Source organism: Theobroma cacao, chromosome 3, assembly GCF_000208745.1.
Source record: "Theobroma cacao cultivar B97-61/B2 chromosome 3, Criollo_cocoa_genome_V2, whole genome shotgun sequence".
Lineage (NCBI taxonomy): Eukaryota > Viridiplantae > Streptophyta > Magnoliopsida > Malvales > Malvaceae > Theobroma > Theobroma cacao.
The window spans coordinates 25,701,961-25,724,590 of record NC_030852.1 but is presented as its reverse complement, the minus strand read 5'-3'; the positions used below and the strand labels follow the sequence as shown (position 1 = coordinate 25,724,590).

At 36.4% G+C, this 22,630-nt stretch overlaps 4 protein-coding genes across 8 annotated transcripts; 2 read left to right on the top strand and 2 right to left on the bottom strand.

Moving 5' to 3' along the window:
• Window positions 6–3,772, bottom strand: LOC18605077 (probable inactive leucine-rich repeat receptor-like protein kinase At3g03770). Of its 5 annotated transcripts, XM_018118161.1 has the most exons (8): window positions 3,378–3,772; window positions 1,769–3,207; window positions 1,518–1,651; window positions 1,187–1,427; window positions 888–1,102; window positions 767–792; window positions 538–649; window positions 6–359 (listed from the first exon to the last, which is right to left on the bottom strand). In XM_018118161.1, exons 2-8 carry the CDS (start codon window positions 3,129–3,131, stop codon window positions 135–137), a joined length of 2,316 nt encoding a protein of 771 aa, XP_017973650.1. In that variant the 5' UTR covers window positions 3,132–3,207; window positions 3,378–3,772; the 3' UTR covers window positions 6–134. The 5 variants fall into 5 exon arrangements, with proteins under 5 accessions (XP_017973650.1, XP_017973649.1, XP_017973652.1 ...); XM_018118160.1 differs by having other exon boundaries at window positions 1,769–3,772; XM_018118163.1 differs by having other exon boundaries at window positions 888–1,099; window positions 1,769–3,772.
• LOC18605076 (nucleolar protein 56) lies at window positions 7,715–11,560 on the top strand. Its single transcript, XM_018118357.1, has 8 exons — window positions 7,715–8,074; window positions 9,008–9,222; window positions 9,336–9,493; window positions 9,624–9,811; window positions 9,896–10,148; window positions 10,350–10,498; window positions 10,573–10,707; window positions 10,990–11,560. The coding sequence occupies exons 1-8, from the start codon at window positions 7,870–7,872 to the stop codon at window positions 11,322–11,324; spliced, it is 1,638 nt and encodes a 545-aa protein (XP_017973846.1). The 5' UTR covers window positions 7,715–7,869; the 3' UTR covers window positions 11,325–11,560.
• LOC18605075 (adenylate kinase 4) lies at window positions 12,062–15,406 on the top strand. The gene is made up of 6 exons (XM_007037870.2): window positions 12,062–12,405; window positions 13,511–13,656; window positions 13,742–13,861; window positions 13,979–14,146; window positions 14,439–14,528; window positions 14,928–15,406. The coding sequence occupies exons 1-6, from the start codon at window positions 12,294–12,296 to the stop codon at window positions 15,024–15,026; spliced, it is 735 nt and encodes a 244-aa protein (XP_007037932.1). The 5' UTR covers window positions 12,062–12,293; the 3' UTR covers window positions 15,027–15,406.
• Window positions 16,683–22,017, bottom strand: LOC18605074 (probable aspartyl aminopeptidase). The gene is made up of 11 exons (XM_007037868.2): window positions 21,873–22,017; window positions 21,577–21,712; window positions 21,206–21,284; window positions 20,916–21,118; window positions 20,680–20,749; window positions 20,032–20,115; window positions 19,774–19,929; window positions 18,780–18,953; window positions 17,946–18,020; window positions 17,723–17,863; window positions 16,683–17,325 (listed from the first exon to the last, which is right to left on the bottom strand). Exons 1-11 carry the CDS (start codon window positions 21,952–21,954, stop codon window positions 17,104–17,106), a joined length of 1,422 nt encoding a protein of 473 aa, XP_007037930.2. The 5' UTR covers window positions 21,955–22,017; the 3' UTR covers window positions 16,683–17,103.

The window sequence follows — 22,630 nt, the reverse complement described above, 5'->3', positions numbered from 1 at the left end:
AGCACTTGCCTGAAATACGCTACTTGCTTGCTTTTGACATGGTTAGCTTAGCTAGACATTCCAAATAAAATTTCTTTTGTTACAATTCTAAACAAAATATAGAATAATTACAAACTTGCTCCACATGTAAAGAGCTATACACGGCCGAACCTTTGTTCAGCATCTGCATTCGCCTGGACTTGTGCTGCATATTGCAAATTCCAAAGGATGTCCTCGAAAGATGGACGGCTCCATAATTCTGGACAAATGCACTTATTTGTAATGGAAATCATGATTGATATAGATTCTTGCGAGCAAGTAGCTGAAACAACTGGGTTCATGATCCTTGCCCGCCCATCCTGGTTGCGTAACAATTCCTGCTAAAATGACAGCGTATATAATTTCAGAGATTTTGTGATAAATCAACAACCTCAATTGAAAGAAAATGTAAAACATAGGTTGCAGGACATGATTATATGCATAGCCTTCTCTCTGCTGCGCAATGCTGGAAATGTGAAATGTAGTAGTTCTAAGAGTACTCAGAGTTTCGGCGCATACCAATTCATCTCGTAGAGTCGCCTCTTTTTTAGCAGCCATCGAAGGCCCTATCATTGACTCCAGCAAAATGAGTCCAAAGCTATAAATATCATCCTCTAATCTTGTCATTTGCCTGGAAAATTTTGTTCAAAGGGTAAATTTCTATGCTCAAAACTGCTAATATGCTGAACTGACATTAAAAGCAAAATTTAACGTGAACATAAGCAGATGAAATAAAAGTAGTACTTACCATGATTTAGGGTCCTCTCCTTTTGCCTGCAATTCGAGAATATGGTTGTAAGTTTGTAATCAATTGAAACAAGAGTTCTAGTTCAAAGCTAACCTTTGATTAGCATAATGAGGACCCTTACCCCATAATTGCCGTTTTCTTCAGAGATGATCGACAGCCCGTAATCACCCAGTTTTGCCATTCTATGCTCGTTGAGCAAGATGTTATTGGTCTTCAATCGGTTGTGAAAGAAACCGGGCATAACTCCAGTATGCAAGAAGTGCACGGCCTTGCAAATTCCAATTAAAACTGCTAATCGTTCTGACCAATTGAGAACCCCTCCAGAGCAATTCTCTTCTAGAAAGAATGTAAGGCGTAATCAATATGCATTATGGTATAATAAAACAATCGAATGTAGAAAATTGGAGTCCAAGGTTATACCAGAAAGATGAGAACGAAAATTCCCATTTGGAATGTATTCATATACAAGGAAGACTCTGTTAACGCTGCCGTCATCTTGTCCAACTTCAATGCAGTGCCCCAAAATGCAAACCAAGTGCGGGTGGCGAATCTTTGCAAGTATATCCAACCTGAGTTTGAGATTTCGAATCCAGTATTTCTTTGATGTAGGCAGGCACCTTATAGCAACTTGGGTTCCACTCTCCAGTCTTCCTTTGAAAAGCTGGGAACACAATGCAGGGAAATGCAGTGAGGAATAGCTGAACAAGGGTTATTGCTTTAATGGAAATTTATATATTGCAAGGATTTTTACCTTTCCATATGAACCTTCACCCAGAAAAGCAGAGTCATCAAAGTTGTTTGTAGCTTCCTTTAGCTCTTCCAAAGTGAATGACCGACAAGCTGGGAGGCCTTGTGTGCCCAACTTTGCAGCTTCAGATATATACCCTGAAGAATCAAAGGGGAAAAGAAATATGAGCACCATATATATTCATCAAAATTTTCTCACAGAAAACTATTTCCGAGTGAAAAGTTAAGCCATTTTCTGGTTAGTGAATAACCTACTTGCATTGGTTAGGATCCCAGATGAGAACCCTGCTGTTGAGTTGTCTTGTACTGATTTATGCAGCAAATGCTGCTCCGATATACCTCGAGGGCAGTATCTTCTACACACAATGAGAAAGCCAATAGCCAGAAGCACTATAACAACAGCTATTCCTACAATGAGACTAACTAATACTCCTATGCCCTTGGCACCAGCGTTGGCCCTGTACATATTAACTTCTAGGTCTCTGCAATAGGACTCTGGGTGCTGATGACGTCCATCGACGGATAAACAATTGCCACTGAGCTTAACAACTCTATTGCGTGATTCAGAGTGCAAACAAGAAGGCAAGCTTCCCATTAGCCTGTTGTTCGATATATCAACAAACTTCAGGTTGCTGCCACAGCTTCGGTTGTCTGAAAGGGACCCGCTTAACGTATTTGATGCCACATTCAAGTAAATGATGTTTGGCAATGAGAAAAGTTCAGCTGGAGGTGTGCCACTTAGCATATTGAATGAGACATCAATGTGCTGAAGCTGACTTAGCTGGCCATATTTTGGTGGAATTTCCCCGAAGAAAGAGTTGTTGCTGAGGAAAGCCATAACCACGCCTTTGGGCATCGTCGGCAAAGAAGAACCTAATTTGTTTCCGCTCAAATCCAGCACATTCAGATTTCTTAAGCTGCTAAGATCTGGCAATTTCCCTGTTATCTCATTGCTAGACAAAGCAAGATTAGTGAGAGTAGTAATGCCCTTTATTGAAGATGGGAAAGGACCTTTCAGCCGGTTATTCCTCATGCTCAGAATTGTCAGATTAGACAAAGAGTCTAACCAACTGGGAATCGAGTCATTAAAGAAATTATCATCTAACGCAAAAGTTTGAAGCTTCACCAATGTGGAAATTTTAGGAGGTATTGAGCCAAAGAGAAAATTGGAACTCAAATCCAAATATTCAAGTGAAGACAACCGATGAATTTTATCTGGAAGAGGACCCCATATGCCCAGAGAGACCAGACTAAGAACTTTCAAGCTTGGTAGCCTCGACAGAGTTGTAACAAAGGAATCCATTGAGAAACTCTCTGATAAAGTTTGGTTGGGTATTGCAAAACCATGAAAATCACTAACCTCACTGGCAGGCTTATCACCCATTATTTTGAGCTCAGTCACAGAATTGTACTGGCATGAGATGTTTACTTGTGCAGATGGAGATAAAAAACAAAATTCTGTTTTACGATCATACCATATCTCTAGTTGCTTTGGGTACTCTAAATGCTTCTTTAGCTGAAGAAGCACTTGCGTTTGAGAGGTTTGTAATTGAGAGTCACTCAAGATAAACAGACTCCATGTAAGACATAACAGTAAAAACAAGCTACAATTCTCCATGGAAAGTTTTCTTCCTTTTATAGTTCCTTACGGTAAGTGACTATAGGCAGCCAAAGATGGGAGAAGCCACTTGAACCTAATATGAAGCAAAGGCAACAAAGACGAGTTTATAGCTGAAAAGTATTTGAAACAGAAGACCACCGACAAGGAATGACACGGATTTGTCACAGAGTTATGACAGAAACGTTACAACTTTGGCAAAAACAAGGTAATGAAACATAGCACCGAGATTCTGAGAAAATTTACCTCGCAGTTATAGAACCTTAAAAGCTGGAAGGATTTCAATGCTGAACTTTTCAGCAAATTATGAACTCAACACTTTAAGCAGAAACAAAGAAACTGCAGAGCCAAGGAGAAGCACAGGCTCCTGGACAAGCATTCATTGAAAGAAAAGAAAAAGATATTTGTAAAATAAAAATGTTCTTCTCTGGAACTGGAAGCATTTTACTCTCTCTTTTTTTTTGTTTGTAATTTTTTCTGTTTTCTCCTTTTAGTGTATTTTTATCAAGTGAACACCAAGCACTCAATAATGGCAAGGATTTAATAAACTTGACTTTTCGGTGTGTAAATATAAGGATTTTAGTGGTGGGGTAACGATTTAGTGCATTTACTACTTCCACATGGTGCTCTGCTTGGAGAATTCGAGCTGCTTCCAGTAGTAATGAGATTCCATTTGGAGTTAAAAGCACAGAAGTCTTTGTTGAACGCGTTTGCGCAGTGAACTCAGCCAGTGGTGAATGCAGATTTCTTTAGCTTAGCAGGACAGGTCATTCTGGAAACGTTAACAAAATCCTGTGAAACCATTAAATTCCTCTTCTTTTTCCTAAAGCAGGTAATTCTTGAAAAATATCATGGAAAATTTTGCCTCGGAATCCCTTGCTATAGTTTTGTTTTTTTTTTGAAAGGCAAAAATACCCCCTTGCTATAGTTATAAACTACTTCTTGTTTTTCATTCTTTATCTACTACTCCATTTTGGCATATATAATTAAACCACCCAACATGTCCTTCGGTTCACAACATGGGTGGCCTTTGGGAGTGAAGTAGTCTAATTACGATGAGGTTATTTCCAATAGAAAGCCACAAGCAGGAGCTGGGGCTTGGAGTTAACAATGAATTTCCTCGGGGCTTGCTATTGCAGCTTATGATAGTGGGTAACAGGCTGTCTCCAACAGGAAATTGGCTAAAATCCATTTTGCCCACACAAGCCAAACCAGTCTGTTGGCCCTGTTCAGCTCGCCAATGAATTCATATTAAATCATTATCTTCTCAGTCACTCATCTACGACTTTTTGCAGTCCTGAAGCAACAAACAGGATATGGGTTTTGGCCAGGGCAATGTGTTTTCTTGTGGGGTTTCTCTGCAAACTCTTCACTCTCTCACATCTAATACTTATTAAGCAGATAGCAAGTCCTCCAATGTGAGTAAACAATAGTGTCTAGCTCTAGTTTTACCCAACTGGTTAATTGAAGTATCAATTAGTGTCAACGGAAGTGAGGCCTTTACATACATGCGCCATTAAGTTGCTAACAGCTGACAAATTAATGGCTAAAGATGAGCTTTTATCAATGGCCAGTGGTCAGGTTTAGATATATAGTAGCTATAAAGAGAGCCATTGAATACTGAATGTTGGTCGAGATATGAGACTAAAAAGAATATAATGGCAAGAAATTCCCTCTAATTAAGGCTCTAACCCTTGCTCATTCATTAGAACTCCATCAGATTTAGGGGAATGAATTTTATTATTGGTGCATCAAATGTTCACTATACTTTTGGATTTCATTGTCGTTCATGTGTTAGTGATTCCAGCTCTGGAGAAACATGATTGAGAACTGAAAATGAGAAAGGAGAAGCCCCACATTCATAAAGAAAGCAATGCAATTCACTAGGCCATGCCAGCAGAGCTTTCCAAGGAACAGCAATGAGTGGACTCGAGACTTGACCCTATTATCACCATCTTATTTCTCATCAATTAATGACCCTACCCTCCTTTCTTGTATACCCTTACATTCAGGTTATTTGACCAAAGGACCAATCATATTAATCGAGTGGAGCTTTTGAGGGCTAGTAAATAAGGGGTAAGACTTGAATCCAAGCCTCCATAGTCACCAAGTGATAGTAAATAGCAGGAACCATTGTTAGGTTTAGGTTAAGAATGAAGAGAGCATGTAAGCTACCAGAGAGAAAAATAAAGAAAAAGGAAAAAGAAAACCAAAAGGGATTCGCCGTACCAAGAGAGTACTGAGAAGCAAATTGCAGTTAGCAGTGAGTGGACATGACAAATTCAACTTTCACATTCAAGTGCCCCTTTAGTACAAAGAAAGGGCCTACTAACTTATAAACTTCTTTTTGCTTTTTTTTTTTTAATTTTCGTCAGTATCATATGTTACATCTTTACCAAATAATAATTCGGTTAGGATAAAAATATGGTATCATTTCAAGTTGCCTTAGCTCTCATCATCCTAAATAATTTTTAAATAAAGCAAGCATTAGTGATCATTTGTCAAAAGCAAGATCTCTTGGGTGGGGACAGCAGTCTCTCACAATAACACACCACTCAATTATGAGCATTCTCACAAAATCTTTCCAAAACCCAAGGACTAATTAATCTTTCAAGTGAGGACTATGAAGTACTGAAGGTAATGAAACTGGGAAATCTAACTCCATTTCAGCCTATACACTGTGTAGTATACGGCGATGCACCCAGACTTGGCCTGTTGGATCTTTAAAGGAAAAGAATCAGAAGATTCTTGATAAGAAGTTAAACCATGCCTTTGTCTTAGAGCCTGTGCAATAAAAGGAAAAGAAGGGCAGCCATTGTAGGGTAACAAAGTTGTTGGCTAACTGTATCACATTGCGACTCAGAGAAAAAAAAGTTTACCAAAACTGAACAGTTTAAGTAATTGTAGTAAACTAACAAGCTTGGTGAAAAAGGAAATCGCTTATAGGGTATGATTCAACCTTTAGGCTTCACACCATCAACTTCCTCCAAGGCCCTGCTGAACTAAAAGAAAAAGGTAAAAGGATATATGAATATGATTCTTCATATTGTATATGCTGGTCCTTTGGTGGGCTCTCTGGGTATCCTTGAATACTCCGAAATAATATCTAAAATTGTCATATGTGTTTTCATTATAGATTATAAAGTGAGGTTCTTTCTGTTAATTTAATTATATTAGATTAAGATACCATTAATTTGATTATCTTTTAAATAATTAAGAATTTTTTTATATATTATTTTTCTTGTACAAATTCATAATCTAAAATATTAAATTTATTTTCTTGTAATATGATATTAGAGTCATAATGTTTAGTTTTTCATCTTTTCATTCTAAGCCTCTTTCCCCTGTCACAATTATGTTCAAGTTGTACCTATTTTCTTTTTACCAAAGACCACCACCGGCTAGCCTCTCCACCTCTGAAGAGCAATTCTATGTAATCTTGTTGCCTGAAATAGATAAACGTTGTTATACGATATTTTATTATTTCAGATGATATTGGACCTGTGTCACTTTCCATCAAGCATATTGAGATTGATTATCATTTTGTAGGATATTATATTATTTAAGAGACTCTCGATCTAAATTTTGTATTCTATTCAAATCAATTTGTTGATATTTTTATCAAAACACATCTTCTTGGTTGATTCAAGAGTTAGTTCCGAAATTCAAATTGCATATCACCTTAAGGGGATGTTAACGTAATTATATAAGTTATACATATTATAGACTAACCTAATAAGATTAGGTTACGATGCAATACAGTTTGCTTAATACTCTCCTAAATTAATGAGAATCTCTCTTGTATATATATATCCCCCTCAATTTTTTTTACACAATACAAAATTTCTCTTCTCTAATCAACTCAAACCATTTGCAAGTCATTTGCTAAAGTTGTTGCATACTTCTTAGAGGTCCAAAGTTAGCATAATTGAACACCTCCACATGCATATGCATTATGCTTTTCTCTAGAGTTGGATTCTTGGAAATCACCATAGGCTTCGTGTTTATATTGTTCATGACATGAGAAATGAATTTCTGTACTTACCTTCTTCACATATAAGTGTTAGAAAGAAAACCTTATCTTTTAAGCAAACAAAACTTTTTATTATTGAATTTGTGAACAAATATTTAATTTAATAATAAGTGATTATATATCTTTAAACTCGTAGAGTTGGTTTCAAATCATCCTCTTTTTAATTAGAAAAAGAAAAACGTTTTACTTTAACTTGTTTACACATCATTACCCAGGATCAAACCGCAGGAAACACAGTATGTATATATAATTCTTTATTTTGCAAGTATTGGGCCAGCGTTGGGGCACCCTGGACTATGAATGGGCACATTGAGTTTTGTCCTTGGGACGTCTCCCTCTTTTTCTCTCAAAGTTGTGTTGCAAGCAAAAGGGCAACCGAAATCTGAAACCATAACTCACCAAGCCCAAGCACAGATAAAGCCCAAAAGAAACCCTAGATTCAATTAAACAAAATCAAACTCAAGAGTCACGAGGACTCAATTGAACAATTCAAAACAACGGGGACCAATGCGATATTTTGGTAAAAGAATTGCAGGATATAAATGCTCGAAGCCTTAAACCCTAGTTGCTCTTTTTCCCAAACCCCGGATAACACCGGCCAACTCGAACCCACCCCCAAAATACAGCCTTTTAGTTGAGTTTGATTATTTTGAAGCGAACAAAGCTCAAGCTTTTTTGTGGGTGGGTGTTTGGAGCCTTTCTTCAATGGCTCTTTACTTATTGTACGAGTCAGCTTCCGGGTATGCACTGTTACAGGCTCAGGGGCTCGACGAAATCGGCCAGAACACAGAGGCAGTTAGGAACTCGGTTGCGGATCTGAACCGGTTCGGTAAGGTGGTCCAACTCACTGCTTTTCACCCCTTCGAGTCCGCTCTTGATGCTCTCAACCAATGCAACTCTGTTTCTGAAGGTAATAGAAGATTTTACACTTTTTTTTTGTTTTATCATTTCTAAGTTATTTTGTTTTTCAAGCTTCTGAGGTCGTTTTATTTTGTCCTTAGTAATATTGTTTTGATTATATGGGTTTTCTGGCTGCCTCTTTCCTCTGTGGGCTTCTGCTAGTACAGTTGTAGTTTTTTTTTTTTAGTTTTATGAAAGTGATTGTCTTTACTTGGTGGTGTTGGGAGTTGCTATGAATAAAGGATTTTTCTTTGGTGAGATTGATTATTTCTGCTGATTTTGAATTTTGTGAGCGGAAGTGAGTTAGATTCTCTGTATAGGTAGCTATATCTGATGGGCATGGCTGTAAAAAGGCATTGTTTATAGCGCATTTCTGCCAAAGCGTCAGCAAGCTTTCCCTTGCCATAGGCTGTTGCTCATCAACTGAAGCCTCTTGGAGTCATTTGACTAGTCAGAGGAATCTCCAAGTATAAATTAAGCTGCAAAGATCAACCAAGGCTGCTTATGCCTTCCTGTTGAGTCTATTCTCAATAAACCTATGAGGTTCTGAGCCTTCCTTCCAGTCACTCTCACTGGCAGAACAGCACAGGTTTATTGAGTACTTTTGGAATACTTGGACTGAACACTCTGGTTGCACTTTGTTTATGGTTTTCTGTTCTATGGAAATAGAGAGTTCACTTCAACCAGGAGTACACATTCTTGGCCTATTATTTCTGTAAATACCTTTCAGTGGTTGTAAATTAGGTTTTGCTATTTGTATTTTGGGGTTTTTTCTTATTATATTGCTCATCTTGAAGTTTCATGTGCAACAAGCTCTTCAAACTACTAAGCTAAAGGAAGACACCATTATTTAATAGAATCAGTAACTGTGCACATTCTTTTGAACATCGGGTTGCTGTTGAAGCTGGGTTAATTATTGGGTTATGTGTGGTTTGATTGGCAGGGCTTATGACTGATGAGCTAAGGAGCTTTTTGGAGCTGAATCTCCCTAAAGTCAAGGAAGGCAAGAAGTCCAAGTTCAGTGTGGGAGTTGCCGAGCCTAAGCTTGGTTCTCACATCTCTGAGACAACTAAAATTACATGCCAGAGTGGAGAGTTTGTTCTTGAGCTTCTTCGTGGTGTGCGATTGCATTTTGATAAGTTTATCAAGGACCTAAAGGTTTGCAAATTCATTATGTTTTACCTTAATTTCTCTTTCAGCAAGACAGCTACAAGCGTGTGTTTTTCTCATTTGGTTTTCTCTATCTTCCCATCTCTTCTTAAACTTCATAGCCTGGGGACTTAGAAAAAGCTCAACTTGGTCTGGGCCACAGTTACAGCAGAGCAAAGGTTAAGTTCAATGTCAACCGAGTTGACAATATGGTTATTCAGGCAATTTTTCTTCTTGATACTCTTGACAAGGATATCAATTCCTTCTCCATGAGAGTGAGGTTTGTTATTGCTTTACCCCCAAAACTGGCATATTCTTGGTTCAAAACACCACAATAACTGGTACACTTGTTATTATATACAGGCATTGATTTTATTTAATAATATCCTCTGGTTGATCACTTCCTGCAGGGAATGGTACTCTTGGCATTTCCCTGAGTTGGTAAAGATCGTCAATGACAATTATCTTTATGCTAGAGTTGCAAAGCTTATAGAGGACAAGTCAAAGTTGTCTGAAGAACACATCCCTGCCTTAACTGAGATACTCGGGGATGAGGACAAAGCCAAAGAAGTTGTAGAAGCTGGCAAAGCATCAATGGGTAGATCTCTTGTATTTATACCACAATTCGACCTTATTTTCTCATACACCTTATTCACTTGTTCCTTTTTCCGCCCTTTTGCAGGTCAAGATTTGACCCCAGTTGATTTGATTAATGTTCAGCTATTTGCTCAGAGAGTAATGGATCTGGCCGAGTACAGGAAGAATCTTTACGATTATCTAGTGACTAAGATGAATGACATTGCACCAAATTTGGCATCATTGATTGGGGAAGTTGTTGGGGCTCGGTTGATCTCACATGCTGGTAGTCTCACGAATTTGGCAAAGTGCCCCTCTTCAACTCTTCAGATTCTTGGGGCAGAGAAGGCCCTCTTCAGGTATTTTACTTTGCACCTTATATTCTTATGATATGTGGAGCTATGAAATGTATGGGGAGCTGGGCTCTTGCTAAAATTTAGGCCCTTTTTGAGCAGAACCTTGATTTGTGTGTTGCTATGAAAAAATTCTTTTTTCTGTTGACATTTTTCTTATCCTTTAGTATTAAGGCATTGGCTTCACTCATTGCTTGCTGTCTTCAGGGCTCTCAAAACACGGGGAAACACACCTAAGTATGGTTTAATTTTCCATTCATCCTTCATTGGCCGAGCATCTGCAAGAAACAAAGGCCGAATGGCACGGTATCTTGCAAACAAGTGTTCCATTGCATCTCGCATAGATTGTTTTGCAGGTAATTATAATTGTTATTTCCTCATACTCTGTAAGTTTTCCCCTTAAGTCACTCAATTCTCATCTTGTTTGCAGATAGGGGCACCACTGTTTTTGGGGAGAAACTCCGAGAACAAGTTGAGGAACGACTTGAATTCTATGACAAGGGTGTTGCACCTCGGAAAAACATTGATGTGATGAAGGCTGCAATTGAAAGTACTGAGAGCAAAGGTACGTGGAGCTGTGGCTTCTTGCTTTTTGTACAATTTCAAATATTTGGTGTTTCACTGTAAGAGGATCTTTGATAGAAGTAAGGGATGCAATACCTTGCACCTGAGGCCTTCAAATTTTGATATGCCCTTGAGCTGAACAGCTTAGACCCAGTGTTTGGCATGTTGCATATTGTGTCCTGTCGCATCTTTATAAATTATTTTACTGCAGTTAATCTATGTGCTTTGGCAATTGAACAAGATGTCCATTTACAATATTTATCTGTTGCGGTGCCTCATATAGATCTTGAAATGGAAGACACACAACCTGGTGAAGCTTCCGTAAAGAAAAGTAAGAAAAGAAAATCAAAAACAGAAGATGGTGAGACTATGGCTGAGGATAAACCAGCTGCTGCTACAAATGGAGATGCTTCAGAGGATGCTAAATCAGAGAAGAAAAGGAAAAAGAAAGAGAAAAGAAAGACGGAGCAAGAGCAGGTGGAAGAGGAGCAAGCAAATGGTGTAAATGGGGATGTTACCGAGCAGGATGGAACAGCAAAGAAGAAGAAGAAAAAGAAGAGTAAAGATGAAGGAGCTGGAAGTGAAGCTAAAAAGAAAACGAAGAAGTCCCATGAGTGAAATTGAAGAGTGAAATTCTCACTGTTTGCTAAATTTTGTCTAATGCAAGCTACATTAGTGTTTTTAAGTACTTTTTAGTTGTAGAAATGGTAATATGTTTTTTTTTTCCTTCATTGTTAAAACTCCCTCAACTTTTGTCTGGTGAAGGAATTTGGGTGCCTGGCCGGAAATTTAGCAATTTCTTGAATTTTCGTCTCAATGTATTAATCTAAAATTTGGCCTACTTTTTCGTTGCTTCTGGTATTTGCATGTTACCTGACACTGCCATCATAGCACATGTTTCTGCTTGCTGGAAATTGACTTCCATTAGTGAAGAGAAAATGGATTGAAAAAGTAAAATTGAATCACTTGTATTTAAATGGACAACTAAGAAGAAGAGCCCTAGGCAAAGATGGATATTCAAAGGGGTGACAGTGGAACCCTCACCATGGATGTTAATTTCTTATTATTCCCTCCGTTTTTATGGATTTTTCTATATTCATTTTTTATAAATTTCATTTTCATTAAATTTTTAACAAAAAAAAAACAAGAATTTATGTACTCTGTCATCTTCTTATTAATAACTATGATTTTTTTAAAAATCTTACATATCAATTTTATATAATATAGTTATCATAAATAATGCATTATTTAAATAAGAAAGCAAGAATGAATTTTTCCGAAGGGAAGAATAAAATTAGGAAAAAAGATTAATATTAAAGTGGGAAGTAGCATTAGTATTTGGAAGGAAAAAGGGCAAAACAGTAACTTTGGAACAAACCATGAAGACCGCTGCTTGAGTTTGAAGCGTTGGTTGCTCCGAACCAAAGTAAAGAAGCTTAGAAAACCTATCTCAAATCTCAACTACTCTCTGTCTCAGGCCTAAAACAACAAAGAAAAATCCTTCTTTTCCTTTCTCTCTTCTCTCAGTTTTCGTGTTAAAACCCAAAACCTTTCCCCCCCAAAAAAAAAAAACCAAAGAGAGAGAAAATGGCGAGCAGTTCAGTGAACTTGGAAGATGTACCATCGGAATCACTGATGACTGAGCTGCTCCGTCGCATGAAGTGCGCCTCCAAACCGGATAAACGCCTCATCCTCATTGGTACAGTCCCTCCTCTCTCTCTCTCTCTCTCTCTCTATATATATATATATATATATTTGCTTTGTATTAGATTCCTCTGTTATTTTGTTGAGAACTAACATAGAACTTTCAGATCCGACACTCTGTTGAAGCTGGTTTTTGTCAGATTTTTTTAATTGGTTTAGACAGAACCGTGAATGCGCTATGAGTTTTGAAAGCTCTGAATTCCACTGAGTATTTTGTACTGTTTTACTTTTCATACAATTTAAATGAATAAATACGTATGTAAAAGCAAAGTGGGGGCATTGGGAGAATTTCTAATTGATTAATTGCCGTCTATGCTCGGTTGAGTGCATTGCCTGAGCCGTGACCCCCCTTTCTTTTGTTTCTGAAAGGTGGAATGTTGGGAAAGTTTGTTTCTCAGAAATTATAGTTTTTTAACTTTACAAATATCATTTATTTACGTTTAGTGAAAAAAAAATGGGTCTTTCCCTGAGCAAACTCTAGATCAATGACCAGTAGGGTATTGGGGTTTTTTGTTTTCCTGTTACTTTGTTAAATCATATATTTTTTTTTACATATTTCATCTTTGTATGGTCATTGCAACAAATCCTAGTCCATATTTTCATGCCAATTTTGTATTATATATTTCATCTGCATTCACCTTTTTCCCTTCAAATTGTGCATAGATTTTTGAAGACCAGCTATTAATGCCCCTTGTCCATGACCTGATATGAAATGAGTCTGTCTTTTGCGTCACAGTTCCTTGCAGCAACGTCCATTCAATTGCCTAATCCAAATTACACGTCTTGCTTGCATAGGTTCTCGACTTTACTTTTTGTTGCCTTCCAATTTCATTTGAACGAACTAACTCATTGACCCAAAATCAGATTGGAATTTGGGCTGCTTGAAAGTTAATAGAAAGATACTAAAGTTTGATTTTATATTATTTTCTACTCAAGGTATCAAGCATTTGTAACTGTCTGTATCATACTGGTAGCAACATCTCAAAAACATTCTGCCATTCTGTTAGCGTTCTTTACATTACTATCAGTATTTTCTACTGTTTAGCACTTGGTAGAAGGATGGCCCTGTTTTAATTATTGGGAAATCTTATGGTTGGCAGGTCCACCTGGATCAGGAAAAGGTACTCAATCACCAATTATTAAGGACGAGTACTGCTTGTGTCACTTGGCCACTGGTGATATGCTTAGAGCTGCTGTTGCTGCTAAAACTCCACTTGGTGTCAAGGCCAAGGAGGCTATGGATACGGTTAAAATTATTTCCACAACCTGTCTGGCTTATATTAATGGTTCTTACTGGATTGCTAATGAGATATTTTGTGGTTGTTTCTCAGGGAGAACTTGTTTCTGATGATCTGGTTGTTGGCATTATCGATGAAGCGATGAAGAAACCTTCATGTCAAAAAGGTTTCATTCTTGATGGATTTCCAAGGACTGTAGTCCAAGCACAGAAGGTGTTGCCTTCTTCAAATCTTTATGCTCTTTCTCTCTCTCTCTCCTGCAGAACCTTGAGCTTTTAAAATTGTTATACCCACACTTCTAAATATGTAGTCTTGCTCTTCAATTTGCAGCTTGATGAAATGCTTACAAAGCAGGGAGTTAAAGTTGATAAGGTACTCGATTTTGCAATTGATGATGCGATCTTGGAGGAGAGGATTACTGGTCGCTGGATCCACCCTTCTAGTGGTAGGACCTATCATACGAAATTTGCACCTTCTAAAGTTCCTGGCATTGATGATGTAAGTCAAACATAAGTAATCCTCATTTTACATCTGTTTGTCACATAAATGCAAATTTGGTTGCCAAGGATTTGGGCACAGCCTTTTCACCTTTTTCACCAGTGGGTGAATGCAAGTGTTAAATTAAGCAATTTATCAGGAGACCTTTACATGCCTGAATTTAATCCAAATTTGTTGATACACTAATAACGGTCAATCCAGCTACCTCTCTTTAAGCTGCATCACCATTTTCTTAAAGAGCTAGTTGCAGTTATGTTAACAAACTTGCTTCTGTGTTTTTGTTCTCTTCAAGGTGACTGGGGAACCATTGATTCAACGTAAAGATGATACTGCAGCTGTTCTCAAGTCAAGGCTAGAGTCGTTTCACAAGCAAACTGAACCAGTATGCTTTTTGTTTCCTAACTATTTCTGTGCTAAATGTGAAAGATCCACAATCGTTTTAGTATGAATTCCTTAAAAGTCTTTTGGAATTGAAAAGTCTTTTGGAATTGAAGAGTTACTAGAATGGGTGCTAGGCATTTACTAAAAGGGAAGATACAATAAAAGTGACAAGCTAATTGAGCATGTGGCTTGAATGATATGAGAGGGAGTATCATATTCCTCTACACTATTGGGTTGTTACGTCCAATTATGTGAACTGGATCTAATGGAACATCTTGATGGTTCTTGTCGAATGATGAATGCTCTTTTTTAACCCTTTGTGTACTCTGTCATGTCTAGTTATTTCTTTCTGAATTTTTTTTTGTCATTAACATTTTTAATCCTGTTGTTTGAAATTTAGGTGATCGATTATTATGCCAAGAAGGGAATAGTTGCAAAGCTTCATGCAGAGAAGCCTCCTAAGGAGGTTACGGATGAGGTTCGAAAGGCACTTTCATGATGAAATCCCATTAGGGCTGAGGTTCAGAAGGTGCTCCACTCATGAATGTTGGTTCTCTTAACTTACAAAGCAGAATTTTTTTTTTTTTTTATTGAGAATTTTCTTGGATTTTTGCTCATGTTTTGGGTACACGTTCTGATACTCTGATCCATTATTATCTCATTACTGTTTTAGCCCAAACCCGGCTCTTGTGGTTCAAGTGTTGATGATGATGCTTATATTTAAATAATGATACTATAGATTGACAACAAATAATTGTTGGGTATTAATTTGAAAGGTGCTTTGTTTCGCCCCTTGCAAATCAAAATGTTTCATATGTATGCCATATTCTTCTGAAATATATTTGCTACTGGCAATACTCCAGTTACGTGACTGAGGAATCTGATATTAGCAATTGCCCTTTTGAATTATTATGTGATGATCGATTTGTTTATTGAAAAAGGTTGCACAGCAGAACCTGATTATCTTATTCGGGTTATATTCGGTACATTGCCGGGCTATGAGATAGTGTTACTTCATAAAAAAACAAATATAAATCTTTGATGAACTTAAATATAAATATTTCTATTTTTTTTTAAAATATATATATATATATATATATATTAAAATAAAAAAATAATTTTTCTTTTCTCTCTTTTCAACTCTCATCCGATCTCATCTTTTTCACTCGTTTTTTGTCCATTAACAACCATAGAAATCTAAGTCTAGTGATTTTTGCTATAATTAAATTCAGACTCTATCAAAACTTTAATGGAAAAGCTAGTGTTGTTTAATGAAAAGAAGTTACTGGTGTTTAATAAAAAGATAAAAGACTCCTTAGAAAAATCAACAAGAAAAATTAACTGATTCAAAATTAAAAATGGAAAAAGAAAGCAAAACTAATTAAAATTCATTTTTGAAATATAATCATAAAAATCTATAAGGTGAATTATAAGTCCTTGTCCTCTAAACACTACCTTTAAATTATCGGCTATTCAGTAAAGACAGTAAAAGAATCAAAGTCAAAGTAAGCTTAACCACTTAATAGTTGTTAATTTTCCATAATTTTTCTTCCATTGAAAATTAGTCATTAGTTTTTCTTGTTGATTTTTTTGATTACTTTTTTTTTTTTTGGTTAAATAACAGTATTAGGGTCTCAATATATAAGTTTCACAACATTCTGTATCTGTTTTTTGTTTTACAAAATCTATTATAATGTGAAAATTAAGAATAACTAATTGAAATTTATGAACGATTACAAGTCCAGCTTTTTCCATTTAAGTTTTGATAGAGTTTAAGTTTAATTATGATAACAATCACTAGATTTAAATTTCTATTGTTGATAATGGATGAAAAAAGAGAGAAGGGAAGAGATTGGGTGCGAGAGTTGGAAAGAGATAAAAAAATTTAATTTAATCTTTTTTAAGAACATTGAAAATATTTGTTTGTAAGTCCTTTAAAGAAATGTATTTATTTTTTTAATAAAAGTGACAATATCTCCTGTATTAAAATTTTATACTATCAGTACATCAAATACAATCTCTAACTTAATTAACTACAATTAATCGATTAATTCATGAGTTTATGAGTTTTATATACTAACAGTCTTACAAATGGCCTAATAATTTGAATTGTGTCTGGAGGAGTTGGAACAGGGCAAGATTTATGTAATACTGCTTTGGGAAGAAATTGGCCTTTTTGCACATTCATTAATTTAGAGAGAATTTCTCGTATGGTGGAAAAAGAAATCCTCCAAATCATGGTAAAGTTGGAACCTGATACATTTTTTCCACAATGCCATCCAAAGTTTTCTATCTAGTGACTGGACAGAACATTGTTATTGATGCAGAAAAACATTAAGACACATCCAACCCATCTGCAACCTTATTGTTAGGTATCGGAATCTTAAGCCACTGACAGAACCCTTGATCAATGCCACCGTTAAATTGTAGATCCAGAAAAACATACCAACTAGTCCAGCAACTTACTATGCAACATCATCCTCGTGGTTGCATGGCATTTTGAGCAAGAACCTAAATCGCGGCTATTTAGAAGTCTTTTTGGTTATTGCACCTCTTGCCGAAGATGGAGAGGGGATCTACATGTCGACTGTAATCTTGGTGTCAAGATGAGAGAACTCTTGGAAGAAGGCCTTGAAATGCTCATATGAATGTTTCACATCATCAACAGCACACATTTCTCGTATGCTGTGCATTGACAATTGAGGAGCACCAACATCCACTGTACGGATCCCCACACCACTTGCCAGGATAGGACCGATGGTTGAGCCGCAAGGCATATCATTGCGCACCACAAAATCCTGTGCGTACATAAATTTTCTGAAATAATCAGTTCATCCATTAAACCAGTTTGTCATAACAGAAAAGCATTTCTTTTGAGCACCATCTTCAGATAGTACGTGATGCTACATTACATTGTGTGAGAACCACAAGCAAGTGAAGAATGGATTTGTAATACCAGCACTTATAATAAGCTTATTCTGTTTACTTGAAACTGGATGAAGTTCTTATTTTCAGCAAAAGCTCTCCTCTTGTTATGTTCGATTTTATTTAAAGAAATAAGATGATTGTTAAGGATTCAATTCCAAAAGATCAAAGGTGCTTTACGAAGTTACAAATGCTATAGAACACATGAAATGATGTTTCCTTCTCACTAGAATTTGCACATTAAAATATATGGTTATGGATGGATCTGACCTGAACAGGAAGGTTATGCTGCATTGCTATTTCCCTGAATATGAAAGAAGTGACTGCATTGGTTGCATAACGTTGGTTTGCATTGTGTTTGATAACGAGTCCCCCATGCAACTTAGGCTGATGGTTGTCTTCATGTTTGTCCTGCGGATAACACCATATGACCACAGTGCAACAAAATAAATTATCTGCAACTGCAAGTTATGACTCATCTGCAACAACATACCATATAATTTGGGTGCACGGCATGTGCCATGTCAGCAGAAACAAGGAAACTTCTCTGAATTGCTTTCGTTAGCAGCTGAAAAGAAACCAACACAACAAAAAGTCAACAGGATGATTTTAATGAATGCACAATTAATAAGGTTATAGACAAATGGAAGGTGGTTATGCCAATCTATATGGTCACTTGCTAACTACTATCATTTTGGGCAAATCTTCTATGGCAACTCATGAGTCTTATGTTAGAAGATGAGCTCAGAAAACACAGCAACTCCTTCACTTGGGCAAAAGTTTTTTATACAAGAGTAAAGAGATAAAAGAAATACAAATTTTTCCTCGGAACTGCCAGACTGGCAGTAGACACTGATCATTATCTTGTTAATACAGAACTTACAGGTGACAGCATTCAGAAAATCTACTCATAAATTTCCAAGCAGATTGACTGTGACTGAAAGCATTTCTTCAGAGATGAAATCACAGCAAAGAATTGGAAAGTGATACATATAAGTTAAATCTTTAGAACAACAAAACACTATCATGGTCTTTATTGGTAAAAGAGAAAAAAAGTAGTATCATGAAATGCAGGTGCTTCTGATTTTCAATTTTATATATATATATATATATATATTATTTTTTATAAAAGAACAATATCTAGATGCCTTATTTACAGGAAAATGCAGAAAACTTCTAGACTTCACAAACAGTGAACCATACAGAGGTAAAGTTAGTTCAGTTTATACAACTAAAATTTCACTTAAATATTCCCCTAACAATAATCAGACAAGCTAATTGAATAGAAGCAGGATTCAGAAAATAGAGATGGAGGAGCAGTAAACACCTTAGAATCTGAGGTGAAGCAATTTGTTACTCGTGATAGAGCATCCAACATTACAGGAGATCCAGCTCCTTGTGCTGAATCAGATCCAACCTCCTCATGATCAAACAATGCCACCATTCTAACACCACTCTCATCTACAAGCTCACTTTCAGAAGATGTAGCATCTATCAGTGCCTGCAATGCAATCACATTGTAACGAATGAGAATAACCACAGCAAATTGATATGAAAAAAAATTGTATCCCCCTATTCACCCTCAGACAGGAATGGAATTTATACCAATTTGGATGGATTATCATATCATGAAACCTCCAGTTGCAAAACATGGGTAGGCCACTAAAATGAAGGGAAATTCAAATGCATTGATTTATGACAAGTTGCTTTGGAAATTCAATTTAATTGGATTTTATGACTCTACTAGTTTAATATCAGAGGTGATTAGCAGGATTCCAATAAGAAAAGACTAAGAACATGTCCGTAAATGGCCAAGCCTCATGTTCCAAGTAAGGCATACACCAAATGGTCACTAGACCTTAAAACCAAAAATTTAGCTGAAAGAAAAGCAACAGCATCAAAAGAAGAGAAAATGATGCAACCATCACAATGTATAAGATTGTCTTATTTATCATAAGAACAAATCTGTTGTATCCGTAGGAGAGGTAGAAATGCAACATCAAACTTATCTGATTAGAGAACTAAGCATAAAATAAACATACAAGCCAAACATGGCCAACATATTCAATATTCCCTTCAAATGTCATAACTCGTAAAGTCACTAATAGTTAATCTACCAAGCTACTCATGCCTCCCAAATCATGAAGGAGTGAAGCAAACTAAGTGCATACCATTATTAGGTTTAACATTGCACAACCCAAATATTCCCCCATTGGAAAGAAAAACATGTAACCAAATCTACATATTGCATGGTCAAGAAACTCAAGCATAAACCTATAGTTTTGCTTAGTGGGAAAGAGAAACAAAAATACTACTCATACCTGCAGAGAGCAAAACGACATGCAAAGATTGTCAAGTCTTCCGGAAAAGACAAATTCCTTAGTAGCACCAGCTACTATACTTGGTTGAGTATCACATGCTTGCAATTCAAAATCACATATTTGATCTGGTTGACAGCCAAGCTTATTTGCAATCATCTAGAAACAAGAAAAGTAATGCAATTTATTTTTTAAAAAAAGAGTTGCAACACTGTAGCTAATTGCACTTAATAGAATGCTAGGTCTCAAAAATTATTAAACCTGCAGCAGAAGTGAGTGATGTCTTGAGTTCTTAGTCATCTTTTCAGCTGGACCATTTTCAGCAACCTCTTTATTGAGCTCTGCCTGTGAAAAGCAGTTCAACATATTGAAAAGAGAAAAAGAAAAGCAAACATTAGTACTGTGGAAAAAAAAGAAATACAAAAGAATTGGGGAACTATTCACTCATTTTTAAACCAAGTAACTTTTGAGCAAGCTTCAGCTATTCCTTTTTTAACAATCAAGCAACCTGCTCTATAAATGCTAAAAAAATCATGTGTTGTCGAAGCCGAAGAACCAGTGTGTTAGACTTGAACATAATCATATGATTGATGTTATTAAGATTTTGTTCAACACTAGCATCGCTTATGTGATTCTGGTTTCTATAACAATATGAATGAATTATTAAATCTTGCAATATAATCATCGGAAATAGTAAATTATTACTTTCTGTTCATGATGCAACAGAGAACTGAGAAGCAATTATCAAATCACCAACCGTAGACATGAAAAGGCTTCTGGTGTAGTTAACATAGGGTCAAAATAGTAAATGAACTTAACCTTGAAGGAATTGGAAATGATATCATTTCCAAATGGCATAACAACAATCTGGAAAACAAAATGTGGGATAATTGATGGATCCAAAATTACCTTGATTGATGTTGCCAGGACAGGTAAAAGATGACTCTGTGTGTTCACCTTGAATCCATCATTGAGACCCCTACTCACAAGACGTACACAAAACAAAGTAAATTTCTAACTACAACATTAACAGAGAAAGAGAGAAATTTCAAACTCCTCGATGTGCTGAAATAAATACAAGGCAGGGGAGTCATGTATGCCAGTTACAAACATAAGCTATGTGCAAATTCATCAAGCAAGGCCACCTGTCTAAGTGAATAGCCAGGGTAGGGACTCGCATTATAGGCTCCTCAATTCTAACTAGTTGATGTGAATAGGAAGCAGAATCACCCTTCTCCTCTCTTGTTATCACCCTTCCTGCGACTGTCAAGTCGCGATCAAACCACGTATGCCACAAACCACTTCCATATGTTTGCACTCCAACCTCCAGATAACCGCCTTTTGTAACCTGATCAATCCCAGGAAGTGATTTTTTTTTTTTCAATTATAAATTATCACTGTAACATATTCGTTTAATGATAGGAAAAAAAATCACCTTGGAAATAGGCTTCAATTTTAGACAAGGGCTGTCAGTATGTGCACCAACTATATGGAATCCATTTCCAGCAACATATCTAAGCATAGAAAATATTAGTGTATAAACAACTAAGATATCGTCTAATCACAATAAAAATGCAACTTTCAATCTTGTTAATAAATCTCAAAAAAATTAAAAAATATCGAAGCTCCAACCAATCCTAACAGCGGTTAGTCAGACCAATGTAGTATCACTTATTCTCAAGTTCATAATAGCCAAAAAGTGTTAACTTTATGACAGATTTAATTCCATTTCCCACAGTTTCTTGCCAATGACATAAAACTACAAAGTGAATGAGTTTTTAGTTTTTGTAAAGAAAAAAATCATACTTTTTACCAATAGCAAAAGCAACAATGGTTGAATGATTCCTGGTGAAAAAGTATCTCTTCCCAACTTCTAATTTCCAATCTTCTCTCTCAAATACTTGCTCATATCCAACCTCTTCCAACCGTTTCCTTGCCTCAGCTGTGATTAAAACAAAAACCCAACAAAAATCATTCAATGAAATCCAACAAAAAACTAATATGCGTATTATAATAGGAAACTATTTTGATTGGATGAACTTTCAGTCAACTTCCACCAAAGAGAAAGGACAGAAAATGGAGAACAAAAGAAAAAAGATTACCAACTGCGTGAAAAGCAGTAGGAGAAGCGTTTAAGAAGTTGATAAGATCAGACACAACGGAGCTCACTTCGCTTTCTGCCATGGCCCTTCGATCTTAGCTTCGCTTGGCTTGGTTTTGGTATTTTTGTTTTTCAGCATTTCCCCCATTGCATAAATAGGATCCCTTAATACTAATTCCTAGGAATCCAGATACATGTTTGGGCCATGGCCCAAATAGCCCATCAATATTCCACATTCTTTCTTTCTTTCTTTTAATTTTGTGGTATTTGGGTAGAATGTATAAACCTTACCATTGTTTTGATAGTGATATTATGATGCTTGAGGAGAATAACTTTATGTTTAATGAAAGATGTGGTGTGTAATTCGGCTTGAATATTTATAGGAGGTTAACAAAATTTAGTGGGTCTACTGTGGAATAAATTCCTTAATTAGCATCTTGTGCTAGATGCTTTTGTTCTTCATGTTTCCTTTCATTTATATCTTCACCTCCAAGCTTTTCCGCCACATTTATGGCATTGATAAGGAAACTCCATACCATTACATTACTAATAATAACGTCCTAGAAACTTCCACGTTCCACCAAGAGAAAGGTTGAGGGCCTACTGATTAACACAGGCTTTTCCCTTGCTCGATAATTGAATTTGAGTCTCTGTTAAGCACGTTTAGTGGTTGAAGTCAAATTATGGGTCCAATTTTAATTAGTTATGATATAGTATTGGAGAAGGACTCCTCCCTAAACCGGTGAACCATGGCCGGCC